Source organism: Tinamus guttatus, unplaced genomic scaffold (genome assembly GCF_059628265.1).
Source record: "Tinamus guttatus ecotype Peru unplaced genomic scaffold, ASM5962826v1 Tinamus_guttatus_pri_ptg000240l, whole genome shotgun sequence".
In the NCBI taxonomy this organism is placed as follows: domain Eukaryota; kingdom Metazoa; phylum Chordata; class Aves; order Tinamiformes; family Tinamidae; genus Tinamus; species Tinamus guttatus.
In genome coordinates this window covers 6,712,876-6,732,466 of record NW_028288774.1, presented here as the reverse complement: position 1 = coordinate 6,732,466, position 19,591 = coordinate 6,712,876, and the positions used below count along the sequence as shown (strand labels likewise).

The following is a 19,591-nucleotide window of genomic DNA, read 5'->3' as shown; positions in this document are numbered from 1 at the left end:
GACTCTGTGCATGGGGGGAGGTGGTCTAGATGATCTCCAGAAAACCTTCCAACCCCAATCATTCTGCGGCTGTTGAGACCCCTTGGCTTGTTTTATATCCTGTTACTCTAGCACAGCCAGAGGATGCAGAGTTATGCCAGAAGATTTTTTTTTTTTTTCCTCCTGTCCAGTTGGTTAATGTTAGTGCAAATCCACACATCCATAATGGTGTGGATTAAAGTAGACAGATTATCTACAATTTGATCACTATATTGTACAGTAGTGATAAAGAAACCTAGAACCCTAGAATATCCTAAGATTAATTCTAAGATAGCCCATAGTGTTACTTCCATCTGTTAGTTTTCAATATTTTTCAATATTTTCTTCTACTGAGTTATTAAATATATGCAGAATACAAATGGAAACTATTTATAAAGTATAATCTGTAGTTATCAGTATTCACTGCGTCTGTATCTGAAATACAGATGTGTTCGCCTGTTGGGATGAGTGCATAGACTGAAGTCAAAGAGGGATTTTGCTTGTAGGGTCAGGGTGATAGCAAGGTGTTTGCAATAAAGCATTTTGTCTGTGTTCCACTGTATAAACACAATTTTATAACCACCAGAGGAAAACTGTAGTTATTGAAATACAAATATTAAAACAAGCAAAAAAACATATTGCACCTCTGAAAAGATTACTATTTTGGATTTAAGAGTCAAATTGCCTTGTTCATTATTCCTTGAAATAACTACAAATACTTGCCTAGGAAACAAACTTATTTTCTGTGTGTGTCTTTTTTTTTTTTTTTTTTTTTTTTTTTCCTTTTCTTCCAGAAATGGGCTAGACATTGTGTGGTTGGGGTTTAGAGAGTTTGTTTATGTGGATTTCTCTGCCCCACCAAAGGATGAGAAAGCCTTTGCCTAGCCTGTTGGAAGCACTACAGAAAAAGCAGTATGTAGCTATTGAAATAGGGTCCCTTGATCTACTCTCAGGCCACCGCATTATATGTACTCGTTTCACCTGGGGATTAGTTACTAAGTTCTGTTTCCACATTGTATTAAAAGGTTCAACCTTTTCCTTGGCACTTCTTAAATTAGCTGCTGCTCAGAGTCTTGGAAAGTAGCTTAAATAGGTCATGAACACATTTATTTCTGTCGCATACGCTCAGATATCTAGAAATCAAAGGGAAAGGATTAATGTGATGTAAGGCCTGTAGGTTTGGATCTTTTTGACAGTTTGTTTCTGCTATTCCCCTTGTCTTGCACCAAATGTTGCCTGAGTTGGGCTGCTATACACCTGACAGGAGAGTTCAGTGTCAGTCAATAACTTTTCACAAGTAGTTTCTATATGAAAAATCTTTTTTCAGTAGAAAAAAAATTTGTTTCCTGTCTTTGGGCATTCAGTTTTGGCAAACTCCAGGTGTGTTTAATGCATTCCTAGCAATGTTAGCTATGTCTTTTTGAACTTTTATTCTCTTAAATATCTACCTTCTAAGGAAGGTAATTTCTGACTTTTTAAAATATTTTTTTTCCAAGGGTGTTTCTTAATAACCACTTTTTATGCAACTTGCTAGTGCTGAGCCAGGGCCAAGGAATTGGGCAGAAATACTTGCAGATAGTGGCACTGAGTGAGGGAGGGCTGGAGTCGTGCCCTCACGAGGCAGTTCTGGGTGGCATTCCCAGAAATGTCATGGCTGTTTTATCTGTGAATTGTATTCCATAGCTCTCTGTAGATCAGGAAGAGCTCTTTGGGAAAGCGCATGCAGAGCTCCAACAGCTGTGCAGTCTGCTTGGAGCAGATGTTTCATAGCAGCTAACAACAATGAAATGAAAAATAAAACATCAGCTCCAACATACTACTTTGCAGTCATGTGAAAGTGGAGGTGGGGAGCGGTGGGTCCTGGTGTTTTTGTAGAAATTACAATTGCTGCCTTCGTCGTCACTGCTCCTGTCCTAGACCAACATCCCTCCCTTCTGCTTGTCTTCTCTGGACTTGCTTGCTTTTTACAGAGCAGCAGAAATGTCCAGATATACTAGAGACAAATACTGTAGTTAGAGACAAATAACTGATGAAAATTGCTTCTCATAGGCAAAGTAAGGACCAAATAACTACACACAGCAATTAGAAGAACAAATCAGCCATGTCTTAAAGCATGTGGCCATGTATAAGAAGTAGCAGATTTTACTTCTTGTGTATTGAGGAGTTAAGTAGTTTTCATGCAAATAGCATGCTTGTCATAGGTGAGCTTCTCCTATTGGTGCTCTTGTCCAACACAAGGCAAAGTACCAAAGTTTCATTTGTGCCAGAAAACTTTCCATAGCTAAGCATAGCCCAGTTTCAAAATAAGAGCAGCACTACTGCAGAAATGCTTCTTCCTTCTCTTTATTTTTAAATTCTTTCTATTGCTTTGGTACCAGAAATGTGCTGCTGCCTTTAAGGCAAAACCCCACACTCTCTCTGGATAGTTACAAAATAGGAAAAATTTCAGTTGTTTTGATTCACGCTCACAGACTTCTTGCTTTTGTCCTTTTGCCAATAGCTCATAAGCTGCCTAAAGCTGCAGAATGTAGTTATTGTTACTGGAAGGCTGTCACAGTGCAGCCCAAAAAGTTTGGAATAACTCAAGTCATGTAGCTGTCCAGCATCAAAGACCTGCATTTTCAGATAACTCGGTTGCAGGAGGTAACTAAGTGGAGAGAAATCTGAATTATTGATGTTGCTTAGTAATTAATTTGAAAGGCTAATACTGAAGTTAGCATAATGATAAAGAGAGGAAAATTAGTGTTTAAATCAGCCAGCAGGATTAGACAGGGGTTTTTGTGCAGTGGGAAATCACTGTTTCTATTCTGAGACTTGTTCTTTCAGATAAACAAGCTGAATATGAACCAGCTGAAATGTTTGTGCATCTATGGCTACTTTTAAAGTTCCTTTTAAAGCTGAGGAAAATAGAGTATGGAATAAGATTCTTCTTCCCAAAGCTTATAATTAATTCATCACTTCCTTGCAGTCAGGCTGTGATTAAATCTGCAAGCCAGTGAGTAACTGTGGGCAGATCCGTAGGTCCATGCAGAAGAGGGATGTAGACGTGCACTTCACCAACAACTTGACTACTGAAAGTGGTTACCACCTACTGGCCCACCCTTGCTGATGATTGTCTCCTCCAGATTGCTGTTTGTGGTGGTTACTGGGTTCAAGAGAGCTGCTAGCAAAGACTTTAAATCATTTAAGCTGCCCAAACTCCTTTTGACTGAAGGATCACCATAACAGTAGCTCTGGTGTGGAGCAGTGGCAAATACCTCTGTGAAGCAACATTTTTCACTGGCACAGACTAATCTGAAAGGAAAATTCAAAAACGTGGATTGCAAAGTTGTGACTGGAGCTAGTAAAAATTGTACTGAGTTCTTGCTGGTGCATACCCCAAGGACTACAGCTTTTTTTTTTTTTTTTCCCCAAAAAAATATGTCATGAAATGCTAGGAACTTAATTTCTTGGCCTTTCCTTTCTGCCACCTGAAATAGGAGTGGAGGATGGCAAGGAGCGAATTAAAGTCATAACTGAAACAGTGCATAATTGAGCTTAACTTTTCTTTGTAATATTTCTTCTGTTTTTTTCTTTTTCCTTTATTCCTTCTGTTTTTTATTAGAATTAAATACTTCTGCAATATCATGAGAAATGCATCCTGTATTTACAGCTTGAACTGTATTTTATAGCATGACTCAAGGTAGGAATTGTTTTAGTCTTGTGAGCATTCTTTACAGTCCTTCAAGCCTGACTGCAAGAAAACCATTTGAATAATTTAGCACTTGTTTGATTTAGACCACACACTCCTGAGTGCTTATGGGGTTGCATCCTATATGATGCATGTATATGTATTATCACAAATCATAAGAGATTCTGTAGTATAAAAGAGGAGGTGGAGATTTTGGCCCAGCTCTAGACACCAGCTGCTGAATTAATAAAAGAAAGGGTAAACCTTTTGGTATGCATCTTGTACAGGTGCAGTTAGTGCTCCAAAGAAGTTAGGTGTTTCCACATTTTAACTTTTGAGAAAAACTGAAACTGCGACTTTAGTCATACAATGCAAAGCATAAAGCTGAACCTTTTTCTTTACAGTTATTTCAGTCCCAGTCCTCGGTTGCCTCCTATGCAGTATTCTTTATAGAAGTCTAAACTCTCATTTAAAAAACGTTTGAGAGATACCAGATGCCTTGGGTCTCTTCCAAGGCTTACATAGAAAGATAGAAGAACAGAGAATATAATGCATTTCCAATTTATTTCTTAGCCTCCTACAATACTGCTTCCTTGCTCAAAATGGTGTTCCTGTATAACCCTTGTGTAAGTAGCAGAGAGTGACTTAATGAATGCCAAGAATTAATTTGCTCATTTCCATATGACTTGTGGAATGACCTACTTTGTGTTCAGCTCTTCATTGCTTCAGCAGGCTGGGCTTCGGCACACAAGTCTGGGCTTTCATTAAAGATGCTGCTCAGCTAGCTCTGGGTTTTGTGGTTTTTTGTTTTAAGGCAGCCTCTCATTTCTTTAGCTTACATTCACTTAAATATGTTTGTGAAATGAATATTTTTCTTACTCTTTTTCAGATTATCAGAGACTGATGACTGTGGCAGAGACCATCACAGCACTAATGTTTCCATTTCAATGGCAGCATGTGTATGTTCCTATTCTTCCAGCCTCCCTCCTTCATTTTCTAGATGCTCCTGTCCCTTACCTGATGGGATTGCACTCCAATGGGCTGGATGACAGGTCCAAGCTGGAGCTGCCTCAAGAGGTGAGAGGAGCTTGGTGGTGTACGTGACTTTGGGGAAAGTGAGAAATGAGCTGAAGAATTAATGATACCTTTAACAGCCGTTGCAAAGTTCTCATTGTCATTTGAGAAAGTTTTATTGATTGGAAATGCTGGAGAAAATCTGCTGAAGTTGATTTAAAAAAAAAAAAAACCTTCTTCTGGAAATTGTGTGTTATGATAAGATTAAACTTAAATGATTTTCCTAGGTGTTCTTGCAGGTTACAGAAATTACATTTTTGTGCTTCAGAAGAGACTGGTTGAGTCACCACAGAGTGAGAATTTATTTAGCCCAGTCATGCTAGCAAGTGCAGCGAAGTGTGGTGCAGCCACACAGCTGCTTCTGTGTGGGGCGAGTGGTCAACACTTGCAGTGCTCTGCTTGGCTGCTTCCTGGCTGCACAGCAGTAGGCTGCGTTTCTCTACACTGCGTTTCTGAGATGGGGCTGGTTTACTGGGAGCCAGTTGGACACGTGTCTGGGGTTTTCTTCTGAAATGAATACCTCAGCCAGCAAAATGTTAGCATCTGTTTGGGCAAGCTCCTGTTAAATGTGGTAGTGCTCAGGAAGTCCTCCCTTGGAGCGCGGCTCTGTTAACGCCAGATAATGCGTTAGCTGAGCAAATGGTCCCTAAAGGCTCTGCAACTCGTACCATGGGACTGGGGCTACATTAAGGCTATGTAGAGGTATTTTATCCCTACTCACATCAAAAATACCCTTTTCATGGACCTAGCAGGAGAGAATTTAACGGCGGGTTGCAATGGTCAGGGAACCAAGAGCAGTTAGAGCACTATCTGTGGCAGCATGACATGTAGGCAGTACATGACATGGAAGTAGGTGTAGCTTCCCAGAGGGGCATATAGGCAAGTAATGGGGACATGCTGCTGATTACAGCATCCTGTTAGTGCTGGGATCTCTGTCACTTCATCTGGTCATCCCTTTTCTTCTAGTGTCATTTATATTACCGGAGAGGCAGGAATATGTTGGAGGAGAAGGTAGAAAAAAACATTTTTTTTTCAACATCAAGCGGTGCTGCAACTTAGCTTAGCAGAGAAAACTTCTCTATAAAACTCTGTGAAACTAAAGATTATTTTGTAAACCTCCAGTCTGGTCACCATGCCAACATTGCTCTTTTTACTTAAAGCCACATGCTGATATACTGATAGTTTTCATTTGTTTATCCTGGCAATTTCAGAGGAAAAATGCTCTTCAAGTTGTTGTTGTTATTCTGCTAAAGCCTTTATTAGTCTCCTTTTATTTATATATATATATATATATATATAAATAAAAAACCCTCTTTATGCACTGGCATTATTAATAACAAATTAATGTATACTCTTATACTCTTGCCATGAAAACAGTCTGTTGCTTTGGTTGACTACATGTTATGAAATGTTGGGTGCTGTGACAAGGCTAACAAATTTGTGGATGTTTGTTTTGTTTGGTTTTTAGTTTTATATAGAGGGCAAATGGTGGAGTATACATAATATTAATGTGCCATAGATGTTTTTATTATTATAAAATATTTTAAAGATTGTACTCCTTCTCTAAAGAGAGCTTTCTCATTTTAAAATGACAGTAAAGCTTCCAACTAATGTTTTTAATTTTTGAGTAGATGTCCCAACTATATGAAAGGTAAATGTCTTTGAAGACCTTTATTGGCTTGCCCTGGAGGTTTAAATAAAGGTAGTTGTTTTTTAACGTATAAAAATAGATTGATTTGGAAGGTGAAGGGATGGATTCTTTACTATTTCAAATCTACCGTTGCTATCATTAGACCCTCGGATAACCTTAAAGAGTCAAATAAACTCAATGCATCATTCCTGATGTAGAAACTGACAAGGAAAGTACGTAAAATGTGCCACCATGCAGCAGTAAAACATGTGGATTCCATTATTTGTGCTTAGACAGATTTAGTATTAGTATCAAAAGGAATATTAATACATAATGATGGCTATTGCCAACATTTGGCATATATTTGAAACTGTATGTAGTTTTCCAGCTTATGTGAAGAGTTAATATCCAAGTCCTGCATCTAGGTGCTTGATACAGTAGGTATCAGAATTTTCCTCTCTTGTTGCAAAGCATATATAAAGAGCTGCTCTTTCAAATTTATTCAGAATTTTGCAGGAAAAAAAAATAAGAGTTTTTTGTCTTTGTCTTGAAATTACCTAAATGGTATCTTTCTGTTGCTAATACACTTACATGAGTAGATGAGACATCTGAGACCACAATAGTGTCTAATTTGGACAAGCAGCAGAAAAGTGAGCTTGAACAGAAAATATCATTTCTTGGTTGAAAGGCATTGTGGAAGAACATGTGTCTGTCTAACACACCAAGAATGTCTCGGGTGGAGCTTGAAGACATGCTTTACCATGGGAATCTTGATTTTTTTTTTTTTTTTTCTTCCTTCCTTCCCCTCCACCACCCCATAGGAACCCCAGCTGTATCCTTGAACTTCACATTTTTGCAGATGTAGATTAAAGTCTTTAGCAAATTAGCAAAGTTAATGCAAAATTCAAGTTTTGGCTAATCCTTGAATGCCTCAGGAAAGAGTACCTGATGGGAAATTCTTTGATGTTCACCAAGGGTTTGCTTGTGGCCCAGTAAATTTGAAAATGAAGATCAGGACTTGCTGTAGGTTTGAGCTTCTTGTACGTATCTGCAATACAGCATGCTTCAAGTTAAACTTGTGCTCTTATGCACTTCTCTTTTGCTGAGGGCTCTTTCGGTATGTGTGGCTGTCATTGTGGTTTCACTAGTAGCGGCATCTGAGGCCACTGAGGAACTTGGAGGAGAAAGAGGGTAAGTAGAAGTAGCACTAGAATAAGATTCTGCAGAAATGGAAGAGAAAGGGAGGAGCGTGTCGCTGTTTCAGATGTTGCTGGCAGACGTGTGGCTAGTTTATCGGTAAGGCTGATCAAAAGTGGTTAAATTAGCTCTCTTGCAGATCACAAACATAGCAAATACTAAGGTGACACAGTTTTTTGATGTTTCTTTGAATTCCCCTATAAAACTTTTGCAATTGCTTTGCAATATAATCTAAGTAGGCAAGTTAATCTGGGCCATTTCATGCTTCTGGATTTGCATATGTGCATTTTGCTACTCATGTGCATCTAGCTACTTGCTATTCTTGCTATTCAAGAGAATGGTGAAAATTAATCTTAATTTGAGTGAAATTGAATCTTCCAGCACTTTTTAAATTAAACAAAAATAGTATCTTGTTTAAAAGCTTGTTTTTAATTAAGTGATTCCAAGGATATTGCCTTTTCCTTGAGGAAAAGATAAAAGATGGATTTTTTTTTTGACATTGAAACAAAATTCATTTCTCTGCTAACATAATAAAAATATGAATTCTCAGTATTCTTATTCTAACCATTTAAAATATTTTAGTCCATTCTAACCTAATAATATAATACATGTTATCTTTATTTTTTGTGTGTTTTAGAGAAGAGAAATCTTTTGAAAAGTCTTTTTTTATCTAGATGTCAACACATCTTACGTCTAGATCAGCCTGATCAGGATGATAATTATAATGACTGCTTTTGTATGTGTGTTCATACTATCTGCTTGTGTGACAAGCCTTGATAATATGGCAGATTTATTGACTTCATTTTTAATATTGAAGTGGAGGAAAACTTAAACAACAGCTTGGGTAGTTAAATTCATGTTTTTGTTGAAAAACAGCTCTTAGCTGTAGCTGTTGCAGATTCTGGTTTGTCTTGAGAGCACTAGTGCTAACAAATGCAGAAGGTCACCATGTGCTTGCAGGAATGGCACAAGAGCTTTCCGCAGAATTTAGGACCGCTGTCAGCACTTCTTCCATAAGCCTTGTGACCTTGTATATGCTTAAAATAAAAATAAAAAACACATATGTACCCATAGGTAGATGACTTATATGCATTAAGTGCATGGTTATTTGCAAGACAGGACATGAAGCACAACAGTGATAAGTACTGTAGGAATGCTGTGGTTGAATGGCTTTGGGTCTTTCAGCACTTTTTGAGCAGGAAAAAAAATGGTTGGAATCATGTTTCAATCTGCCCAGGAGGGGAACTGAAAGCCTGTAGGCAACCTGTAGCCAGAGCACGTGGGCCAACAGAGCTTGGCCAGTGACGATTGTGGTATGGGAGCTGACTACTCTGTGTCGTTGCAGGCAGCCGTCTGTGTACAATGTAGTTATGGATTAATGCTTAAATTAGAAAGTATTTCCTCTGTAGGATGTCAGTGGGGTGGGGAGCGTACTCATTGTTCGGTGAATAAGCTGTTTCTATCTAGATATCCTTTGGGTAGAACCCAGATCATTTCCTCTGTATTTTAAGTGGAGCTGAAAGGAAGGATATGGGCCCCGTTCAGGCATTGCTGAATGTGTATGGGATTTGGACCCTTATGCTGGAGGTCAAACTAAAGGAATACAGTTGTTTTCAGGCTTTGGAGGTGATGGGTGTGTGTGTAGTCTGGAGCCCACTGAACCAGCTGAAAGGTTTGCTGTTGACCTCAGCATCAGGCTTTAGCATCTGATATAGGAACACTTGCATACACATTTCTAAAGTCTATAACACTTGTACCTTGTGCACACTGTTATTTGTGATTATATAAGCTTCCATATGAGAAAAAAAGTGTTTAAACTTGCCATATGACAGCCTTGTTCCTTAGCATAGTGTCCCAGGAGGATTATTCCATTGTGTGAGATGCCTCTCACACAATGTTGTCTCTCTCAACAATCTGTGATTGATTTTTTGGAATGTAGTGGTCGGAGGTTTTCTCTTAGTGAGAAAAGCAGTACCTGAGCACCAAATAAAAAGGTATTTGAGTGTTCTAGAGAAAGAAGTTGAATGACCTAAAAATAAATAAATAAATCCCACAGTTTACTTCCTGGAAGAGTTTCTTTTGTCTGTCCTGCTATTTCTCAGAGAGCTTGTGGCCAGTTAAAAAGTTGTTGTTTTCCCCTTAGCATGGATTGGCAGACATCCTGCCTGCCTTCAAGGCTCTATTGTCTTGGTGTCTGGGATAACATTTGCTGGCTCAGTTTTTTGATGATTTAACTCATGCCTATAGCAGGGTCCTGCATTCATGTGTTTTCCCCAAGCACCAGAGCTCTCCTCATTTTAGAAGCTACCCTAGTGTGCTCGGTGCTGCTTTTGAGGAGGAGCGATGACGGACAGCCGCAGCCCCAGCCTGCTGCTTGAGCCGCCTTGCCAGGCGCATGCAACACTTGCCATGTCTGTACTGCATCTTTTTCTTTTAACGTTGAAATTCAAGCAATGGAGCACAATAGATACATGTTTAACAAGAACTGACATCCTAATTCTGTGGAAATGCTGAGAGGCTGAGTGTCACAAATATTTGGGGGGGGGAACACGGACATTTTTTTGCAGCAGCAGATTACTTACATGAAAGGGTCTCAGCTGGTGCAGCTTATCCTACTCTGCCCATGATTTAGTCTCGCAATGAAATCCTGCCGAAGTTATTTGTCCTCTTACTGCTTGTGCATTTCACTCAGATTTCCAGGATTGCCCATCATTCATGCAATGTGATCGAACCTGTTCAGTTTCCTTCTTTCTTATTGAATATTGACAGCCCTTTCATCCTTCTAGACTTACTGGGAAACCATAAGAAATATCTGGGTATCTGTTAGCTGTTGTGCCTTGGTCTGTGTTGTTGCTGCAAAGCTGTAGTGGAACCTGAGTTCAGGTGTGCCCACTAGAATAACCTGTTGACTCCATTGGAAGTACTGTCTAATGTGGGTGAAAGGATTTTAGAGAGGGACAAACTAAACAGCAGTGTGGCAGTTACCTTAATTCTTTAGTGAAGAAAAACTTTGCTGTTTCTACAGAAAATTGTTTCTTCTGCACACTTAATTTTCCAAACATAATTCATGTATTAATGGGATTCTTGCTGTGGTATATTTAATATTATGAAAGCACTTGGTAGAGATTTTGCAATGCCAAAAACAAAAGAGGAGAAGAAACAAAGCCCAAACACAGATAAAACATGGTATTTGTGCTTGGTTCTAATGGTATTTCCTTCTACATTTAATTCAAGGCGAACTTGTGCTTTGTGGATGTAGACAACCATTTCATTGAGTTGCCAGAAGACTTGCCCCAGTTTCCAAATAAACTTGAGTTCATTCAGGAAATATCAGAGATACTGATGACTTTTGGAATCCCACCCGAGGGAAACCTTCACTGTAGTGAGAGTGCCTCCAAGATGAAGAGCCTTAGAGCATGCGACATAGTTTCTGATAAAAGAAATGGGAACATAGCGGGATCACCTTTGAACTCCTGTGAGCTTCTAAAGGAAAATGAGACTATTGCAAGACTCCAGGCCCTCGTGAAAAGAACAGGTGTGAGTCTAGAAAAGGTAAGCTAAGAAATTCTTCTCATCTTCTCTGGAGCTGCAGTAACAAGTTGCCTGAGGTCATGGCCCAAAGATGGGGTTCTCTTCATTGGGGAAACTTGCCATTCAGTTAATCATGAAGTTTAAATCTCACTTTCTGCAGCATCTCTGTGGGCTTGTGAGTGCTTGTGGCTTTTTTTTATTCCTCTTTCTAGACACCCAGTTCTAGTCAAGGTTGATGATTGAATATCTGAATCTTGTATTTCTGTGGGTGTGTTTTTTTTTTTAATCTTGACCCACATAGCTGCAAATGCTTTTTCTCTCATTAAAGATTACTGAACTATGTAGTAATGAATTGTGTGTTATGCTGCTAAGGACTTGGGTCTTGGTAAATTGGCTGCTAGGTATATAACTGCTTTTGACTGTGCATCTCTTAATTTGGGAACTGGTATGTGTTAAATGTTAACAATACTAAATCAGGATTTTTATTACACAAAGAAATACATCCATACCCCTTACCTAGAGATGGTAGAAAACAGAGATAGTTATGCAGATGACTAAAGGGTAAAATAAATTATGTGATATGTGTGGTTATTTGTATGGTTGTGGGTTTTTTATTGTTGAGAGTATCCAGTGCAACCAGTACTAAGGTAGGATATGACTTACACAAGCTTTTTTTTCTAGTTTCTTTGATATTGCTATTTTTATTGTAGTGCTTGAAATTGTAAAATATGGTGGAGGGGCGGGTGGGTGTTAAAATATTGATTCAAGGAGTAGCACCTTAATGGCAGATTAGATCTTGCATACCCAACCCAACCATGCAACAACACAGTTTTTGTTTCCTTACTCATTTAGCTGGAGGTGCGAGAAGAGACCAGTAGCAAAAAGGATCTTAAAATTCAGTGTGATGAAGAAGAGTTCAAGATTTACCAGCTGAACATTCAGATTCGTGAAGTTTTTGCCAACCGCTTCACGCAGATGTTTGCAGATTATGAAGTGTTTGTCATTCAGCCCAGCCAGGACAAGGAATCTTGGTTTACCAACCGGGAGCAGATGCAAAACTTTGATAAAGTAGGTTGAAATAAGACAACCTAGGGCAGTTCAGAAACTAAAACTGTGATCCCACAGAATATTTCTGTACATAATGTAGCAAACATTATCCCTTAGGGGAACACAAGATCCAATTCCTTCAAATTTTATTTATATCTTTACTGGAGTAAGAGTGGATTACTGGAGATAAAACAACAGAAGAATAGTCAATGTGGCTGTGGACCATGTTTGCAGCATGGCATGCTAAAAAGCTAATCAGATTGCCTTGAAATTGTATGAAAAGATTTCAGGAAACTTAAGTTTTAAACCCAACCACAAGTATCCACATATTATGCAATATTGTTTTTGCTGTTTGCTGGAATTCTGTGAAAATAGTTATTAAAATCAAGGGAATGCTAATATTGCAACTTCAGAGTTACTGTGCGGTAGTAATTCAAGCTAAGGGGTTCTTGTAGACTGTTTCAGAGGTGGAATTAGTGTGTGCAGTGAAACTAGGCTTTGAATGGCTCCAAAGCATTTCAATATATGCTTGACTAGAAAAAATGTTGAGTTTTGGCCATATCTCTGCAGACTCCCAAACATACTTTTATCTCTTGTCTGCTAGGCATCTTTCTTGTCGGACCAGCCTGAACCATACTTACCTTTCCTCTCAAGATTCCTGGAGACCCAAATGTTTGCATCTTTTATTGACAACAAGATTATGTGCCATGATGAAGATGAAAAAGACCCAGTTTTGAGAGTGTTTGATTCTAGAGTGGATAAAATTAGGCTGCTAAATGTTAGGACACCAACTCTACGCACATCTATGTATCAGAAATGCACAACCATTGATGAGGCTGGTAAGGATAAGCCATTTCCTTTGACACGTAAGAGAAGAAACCTGTATTTCTTGGTTCTGTTGTATGCATTAGATCAACTAATTCTTTAATACATCAAAAATGTATTGAAGTATGATGCTTAAGTAGAGAACTAAATATCATAATGGAGAAAGTCGTGTATAGCAATCTGAGGTGAAATTCATGTAAAGGATAATTAAACTCTATTTTTCTGCATGCTTAGTGAACAGTTTGAATTTAATGCGGAGTTGAATGTTTTTTGTCCTCTTGGTGGCAGTGCTTTGGTGTATAACATGTTCTGGTAAAAGTATCCCTGTTAAGGTTAGTAAGAAAATTCCTTCTCATAAATTTAAAATATGCTTTTAGTTGAGGATGTTTGACTATAGTTGACTTCTGATTTTAAGAAGTACATTCAAGGAAGTTAATTGTCTTATTTCAGAGAAAGCTATTGAACTGAGGCTAGCAAAAATTGACCACACTGCAGTCCACCCTCACTTGCTGGACATGAAAATTGGACAAGGAAAATATGAACTTGGATTTTTTCCCAAGCTTCAGTCTGATGTCCTTTCCACTGGACCAGCAAGCAACAAGTGAGTAAGCTGGGAGGTCTGGTGTGGCATCTTGGTGAGATCTGTAAAGTAATGTTAAAATTGAGATACTAGAAAGCAAATCTGCTTTTTTTTTTTTTTTTAAACTGAAAAAACATAAAGATGTTTTCAATATCTCTACTTGTAGAAGCAAATTTGCTTAAGAAAGCTGTATTGTGTGTGAAGTTATGTTTGAAGTTACTTTTAAGGACAGTTGATTTAAAAGCACAACCTCTTGAACTTCATTTAAGAGTTGGCAAATGTGTTAGGGGCATCCTTAAAAAAGAGGAGAAAGTTGCAAACCGTAACGTGATATCATAAAAGGAGGGAACAATACAAACCATGTGGTTGTGACATTATTTTCTGTGGGGTTCTTTGGTGTTTAAGGTTAGCTGCCTCTGCTGAGGTATTTTGTGTGTATGTGTGTGTATGCTTGCAGCGAATGCTGTCTGGTGTGCTGGACATGTGGCAAGTTCAATAAACTGTGAAATAGAAACTTTGTATTTTCCCCCATTGCCATTACTTTTCACCTAACACTTGGTGCTGGCTAAACGACATTCTTCCTTTCGTAGGTGGACAAAAAGAAACGCTCCTGCACAGTGGAGGCGGAAGGACAGACAGAAGCAACATACAGAGCATCTGCGTCTTGACAATGACCAGAGAGAGGTGAAAACTGTTCAACTGCAGCAATCTTATTTTTATTGCATACATAATGCTCTCTAACCGTTATGGAAAGCCCAGGCAGTTAACGGCAGTTCACTTCTGCCCTGCCCTTGTTTGAACTTAAGACAAAGTTCCTAGTCCTTCATTGACCAAAATAAAGTTCCCTAATTCTAGAAGTTAGGCCAATTTTACATGAGCACAGGACAAAAGTCTCATCCCAAGTGTTTTTTTTTTTTTTTTTAATCAAGTATTAAAAAGGAGGGAGAGAGAACCTTAATCTTCACATCTTTTAGGCTTTTTCTAAATAAGATAACATTTTCAAAATGAAGTATCTCTAATATTATAATTTATTCTTTTTGGTAATGGTGAGTTAAACCGCACTTCAGTATACTTTTTTTCCAGTGTTCTTCCTGGTTTGTGCAAATTGCACTGAAGTGTCATCTATCTGATTTAAAGATTTTGAAGTAGCTTGTGGATTTTACATGCTCCTTGTGCTCCAATAACTCAAAAGCACTTTTAACTTGGAAGCAGAAGTGAGCAGCAGTTCGTTCATAACCTAATGGCCACTTTTTAACAATTTTGATGCTTGGTATCCATAAACTCTAGGATTTCAATTAAGTCTGCAAATGCAGACATTTTTAGTCTGTTTTTAACTGACTGCTCACTAATAGAGTTACTCTGTCGCACCAGGCAAATAATTTCTTAAGAATAAAAATTGCAATTACGTGCACAGGTGAGGGTATCAACTGTCAAATCTCTGCTGGAATCTGGAGTTTTATTTTGTACCATTTTGGTTTTGCATAATGTTGTTTGTGTAATTGTCCCTTCTCTCTAGCTGGACCAGAAACTTTCCTATTAAGCCTGAAAGAATTGGGAGGGAGCCCTTCTGATGGGCCAGTAAACATGGGAAATCAGTTTGAGCAGGAGGCAGCAGTCACAAAATGCAGTGTTGCAAGTTCTGGACAATTTGAAAGTTTGGGATAATTGACAAAAGTCTGTGGCATTAAAGCTTGACAGCTTTTAATTGCAAATTTTGTGTGCCCAATGAAGGGCAGAGTTCCTGCCATCTTTGGGTGTGTGGGGTTTTTTGTTTTTCTGTGTGTTTTTTCTTTTTCAGCTTCATTACTTATGAATTTTTATGTTTGAATGTTTGGGAATTCTGTACTGTATCATGTCTTCACTCTTCTCCTTTTCTGTTTTGCATGCCTGCTTTTATTACTTCATACGTGCTTACCGCTTTCACTTAACATGATCTGTCTGGCTTTTTGCTACCAACCTGTCCTGCCAGCACCTGGACTTTTTCATGTCAGAACTTCAGTTGCAATTATATTTAGCCTGGGACCAGCATGATTGGCCTTTCAGGCCATCTATAAAATCTATGTCAGAGCATTACCTGGTATGTCAAATGCACAATATGATTATAATCATAGTTCTGGATAAAGATGCATAGCGTAAATAGCATAATAGCTATTTAGTGCCAAACTGAAGGAGAAAATATGTTTTTTTTCCCCCTCTGGACAAAAATCATATTCTAATTGATAAATGCAATCCTGTTCACAAATTTCTCAGTTGCTGATTATTTCAGTATTGGCTAGGGAAGTAACCTACTAATCTGGAGCACGTACCGAGTATTTTTTCAGAGCCTGTACAGGCCTTTCCCTTTATCTTTTATTCATAACTAGCTGCGCCCTAGCCAATCTATTGAGACTTGGGTTTTTCAAAATGTTTTTAAGTTCTTGTCTCCGAGATAGAAATCGTGGCAGTTTTTTCATGGAAGAAGCAGAAGCAGAACCAGTTCTCCAAAATATTGCGAGATCAGGAAATCACTTGCTCTAAAATGCAGATGGTCTGCAGCTAAGAGCTGCTATAGTAGCATTTTGCAGCTGCTTCCTGAGAGCCAGTGAAAATGGTAAGAAACAGCAGATTCTCAGAAATGCAGAGCATAGCACAGGTCTTGGATTTTGTCAAGGTCTAGGCAAAGTTGTTTTTGCAGTCCACGTGAAGACCAGAGTCAGCTGTTTCAATAGTTTTGGTTTAGGTGATTATTACAAGCTTTTATTTTATATGAAAAAATAGCAAGAATATTATCAGCAATGGGGGGAGTAACTAAATCTCTATGCATCTAAATATCCATGGCAGCAATCCTGTTGTTTGTGATGTACAGAAACGTGTGTTTTAATTCTAATCAAACCATATAAAAGGCTTTGAACTCCAGTGAAAGTATCTTGGCCCAATATTTTTTTGGACAAAAAAAGGGGGGTGGGGGCGGATAGGGGAAGCTCTTTTGGAAGATGCTGTGATTCATTTCTCATGATCCCCATGAGAAAGGGCTGGAAAGGTGTTTTGTAATTCAGCCATGTACAAAGATTTTCATTTGCTTTTATCTGTGTTTGTAACTTTTCTCCTCCCATACAGAAGTATATCCAAGAAGCCAGGAATCTGGGCAGCACTATTCGGCAGCCCAAATTGTCTAACCTCTCTCCTTCAGTAATTGCACAAACAAATTGCAAATTTGTAGAAGGTTTATTGAAAGAATGCCGAAATAAGGTAATATGCAGAAACCACTACCTTTCACCTCATATCTAGCCTTGCTGAGTTGTTTTGTGGCTAATATAGTTGAATATTGTCTACTTTCATTTCTGCTTTATGGGTGCATCCTATTTACTTACCTAGTAGTAACATATTAGTGAAGAGATACGTATTTAAAAATCTGCAAGGAGCTGGAATTTTATTAAGCAGACCAATATATTTGACCATATATTTGAGCATGTGTTTGTCTGAATTAAGTGATGCTGTTTATACTGATGTACTAAAGAGTGCGTTCTTAAATAGACGCATTTTCGTTTTCTTGTCAGAAGACAGTAGAGAAAATATAGTGATTGTATAAAACTGTTTTGTAAAACCATATATTTACATTCACTTCTAGATTTCACTTTAGTTTTGTGTGTATAGAGTTATCCAAATAATGTCCTTCAGTTAATGTCAATGAAAATTATGGAGATAAACTTTACACTTTCACTATAGGAATGCAGTTCTAATGCCTATAGGGAGCTTCCCATTAACAAAGAGATGAAAACACCAGGGAGGAGAAGGGCAGAAAGAAGCAACTTGGAGTATCAATATTAAAATACTAAAAGTGTCCCAGCTAAGTCTATGCATAAGTGCCCAAGGGATGTTAATCCTCTTAGACTTGCTGTAAATAGCATCAAAAATGAAGTGTCATGGACAGTGAGAAATTAAAAGTGCTCCTTTTGTCATTTTTTCCCTTCAGGTAGCTGTATGATGTGTATATTGTGACTGGGAGATTGGTGAGGGTTGGCGAGAGGTTTTTCGGCTAACACTAAAGTGTATGAATTCTGTGCCTGCAGCTTGACTTATGGGAGGTCACCCAAGGCCTTTGATGCAGGACCTTGCTGCTTAAGCCTCTGGCTTGTCAGAGCGACCTGCTAGTCCATGTTTTTTGGATTACTCCAGGCTAATGTGCCTGTTTACACCAGATACAGGGGTTGGCATACATATACACAGTTGTTCTGCCAAGTAGTTACTGTTGTATGCTTTTTTGTTTGTTTAAAAAGTGTGAATCATCTTGGACATTTTATTAAAAAAAAAAAAAAAAAACACTCTTTTCTCTTGTCCTTTTTGAGACCAAGAGGATGCTGGTTGAAAAAATGGGTCGAGAAGCAGTGGAACTAGGTCATGGTGAGGTGAATATCACAGGTGTGGAAGAGAATACCCTGATAGCCAGTCTGTGTGATCTCTTGGAAAGGATATGGAGCCATGGTCTGCAGGTTAAACAGGTAAGGAGCACATGTTCCTGTGTATTACAGAACATACCTTTTTTTAAAAAAGTCAGGGTATGTCCTTCCTGCCTCTGCTTCCAGAAGTTAGTGTGTGTATATGAATGTGTGTTAAATACTACCTGTATGTCCCCAGCCTTTTATATGTCAGTTAGTCTCCTTGTCTGTCTCTGCCTTTTGCACAGGGGTATATGCAGATTTACATGTAGATGTGTCTAACAGGTAAACTATTTAAACTATTTGCATTCCGTTTAGCCGTGGCTGCTGCTACTGTTGTTGTTTTTAAACCTGTTTCTGTATTCTCAGTACTTTTGCTGTTGTAGGTGCATAGGCTTTAAGATAGTGTACAGTAAAGGTGCAGCTGATGGAATATGGTGTGGGGTATTTATTCTCATGAAAGATAACTTCATCTCCAAAAGTAAAACTTTTGCTGTTTTGCTGTTCTTCCTGGATGATGCGAGATAGCTGTGTGATGTTTGCAAGATCACTAGGTAGAGGTATTGCTTTACATATGAAAGGAATGATTGTTTCTCTTGCTCCTCTGTTTGGAGTTGCTTGTGGGATTCCATGGAGTGTGGGAGGCTTATATCCTTTCCTACTTGTTTGTACAAAGGAATAACAAAAAGTAAATGTACATAATCTAGGTAGATGTAGTTCAATATCTATTTCCAGCACCCAAGCACCCATCAAATTGTCCTTCAAATTGTATAGCAGTAGTTTCTCTATGCAAAGATTTATCGTCTGATTCTCTCCCTTCCCTCTTGTATATCACTTAGGATAGAAGCTGTACTGCTTTCATCTTAGAAGACAGAGCATCAGTATACTCTGCTTCAACTCACATTTGGGCCTTTCAGACCAGCAGACGGTCAACCCTACATAAGGTTAATGCTTTGGATTGATTGCAGATGTTGGCAAGCAGTGCTGAATGGTCTGTTGTGGTAGAATAAAGAGAGGCCCGACGGAGGAAGTGCAGTGCATCTAATACTATGATCCACAGTAAAAATGTGCTACTAATTCTCTGTGTACTCTGGCCTTTATTAAATATGCAAAAGCCTGCTGTCCTTTACATTGATATTTATCTTTCAATAACGAGCCATGGAAGACTCTTCTTTTTCGATCGACCATAGTAATGAAGATGGCTTCCCTTCCACCAATCCATGCTTTTAGCTCTTCCCTGCTGATGAACCCTGTTGCTCCTACGTTAGCTATGTGAATTGACACCCTTTCTTTGCCCAGACTGCAGCAGTGCAGTTGTAGAAAGTAGGGTCTGATGGCCAAAGTAGTCTGAACTTTCAGAGAGTCTTGGTTGTTCCCTTGACTGTTCTGTCCCACTGCTTTCCTTGGTCTGTCTTCCTTTCCCTCTTAGGTGTGGCTGGCATCATTATTCCTATGTGGTGAAGTTAAAGGAGGGTAACATAATGTTCAAGGAAATGGACAGATAAATGCTGCATGAGTTCTTACGTTTGTCCTGATTGTTGACATCTGTTTGCTGCAGGATCTTTTGTTTGCTCTTTTATGTGATCTGTTGCAGTTCTTGCCAC

The 19,591-nt window shown here is 38.6% G+C and overlaps 1 protein-coding gene across 4 annotated transcripts in view; it reads left to right on the top strand.

The window, feature by feature from the left end:
- The window catches only part of DENND5A (DENN domain containing 5A), a 55,256-nt gene that overhangs the window by 18,141 nt on the left and 17,524 nt on the right, over window positions 1-19,591 (top strand). For 2 of the 4 annotated variants that reach the window (XM_088525776.1, XM_088525775.1), the window contains 9 exons: window positions 4,578-4,765; window positions 10,824-11,141; window positions 11,973-12,188; window positions 12,772-13,006; window positions 13,443-13,593; window positions 14,163-14,256; window positions 16,669-16,800; window positions 17,898-18,050; window positions 18,827-18,931. In XM_088525776.1, the coding sequence (XP_088381902.1) occupies window positions 4,578-4,765; window positions 10,824-11,141; window positions 11,973-12,188; window positions 12,772-13,006; window positions 13,443-13,593; window positions 14,163-14,256; window positions 16,669-16,800; window positions 17,898-18,050; window positions 18,827-18,931 (1,592 nt within the window). The remainder of the gene's footprint in view (window positions 1-4,577; window positions 4,766-10,823; window positions 11,142-11,972; window positions 12,189-12,771; window positions 13,007-13,442; window positions 13,594-14,162; window positions 14,257-16,668; window positions 16,801-17,897; window positions 18,051-18,826; window positions 18,932-19,591) is intronic. The other 2 variants (XM_088525778.1, XM_088525777.1) reach the window with 1 other exon arrangement.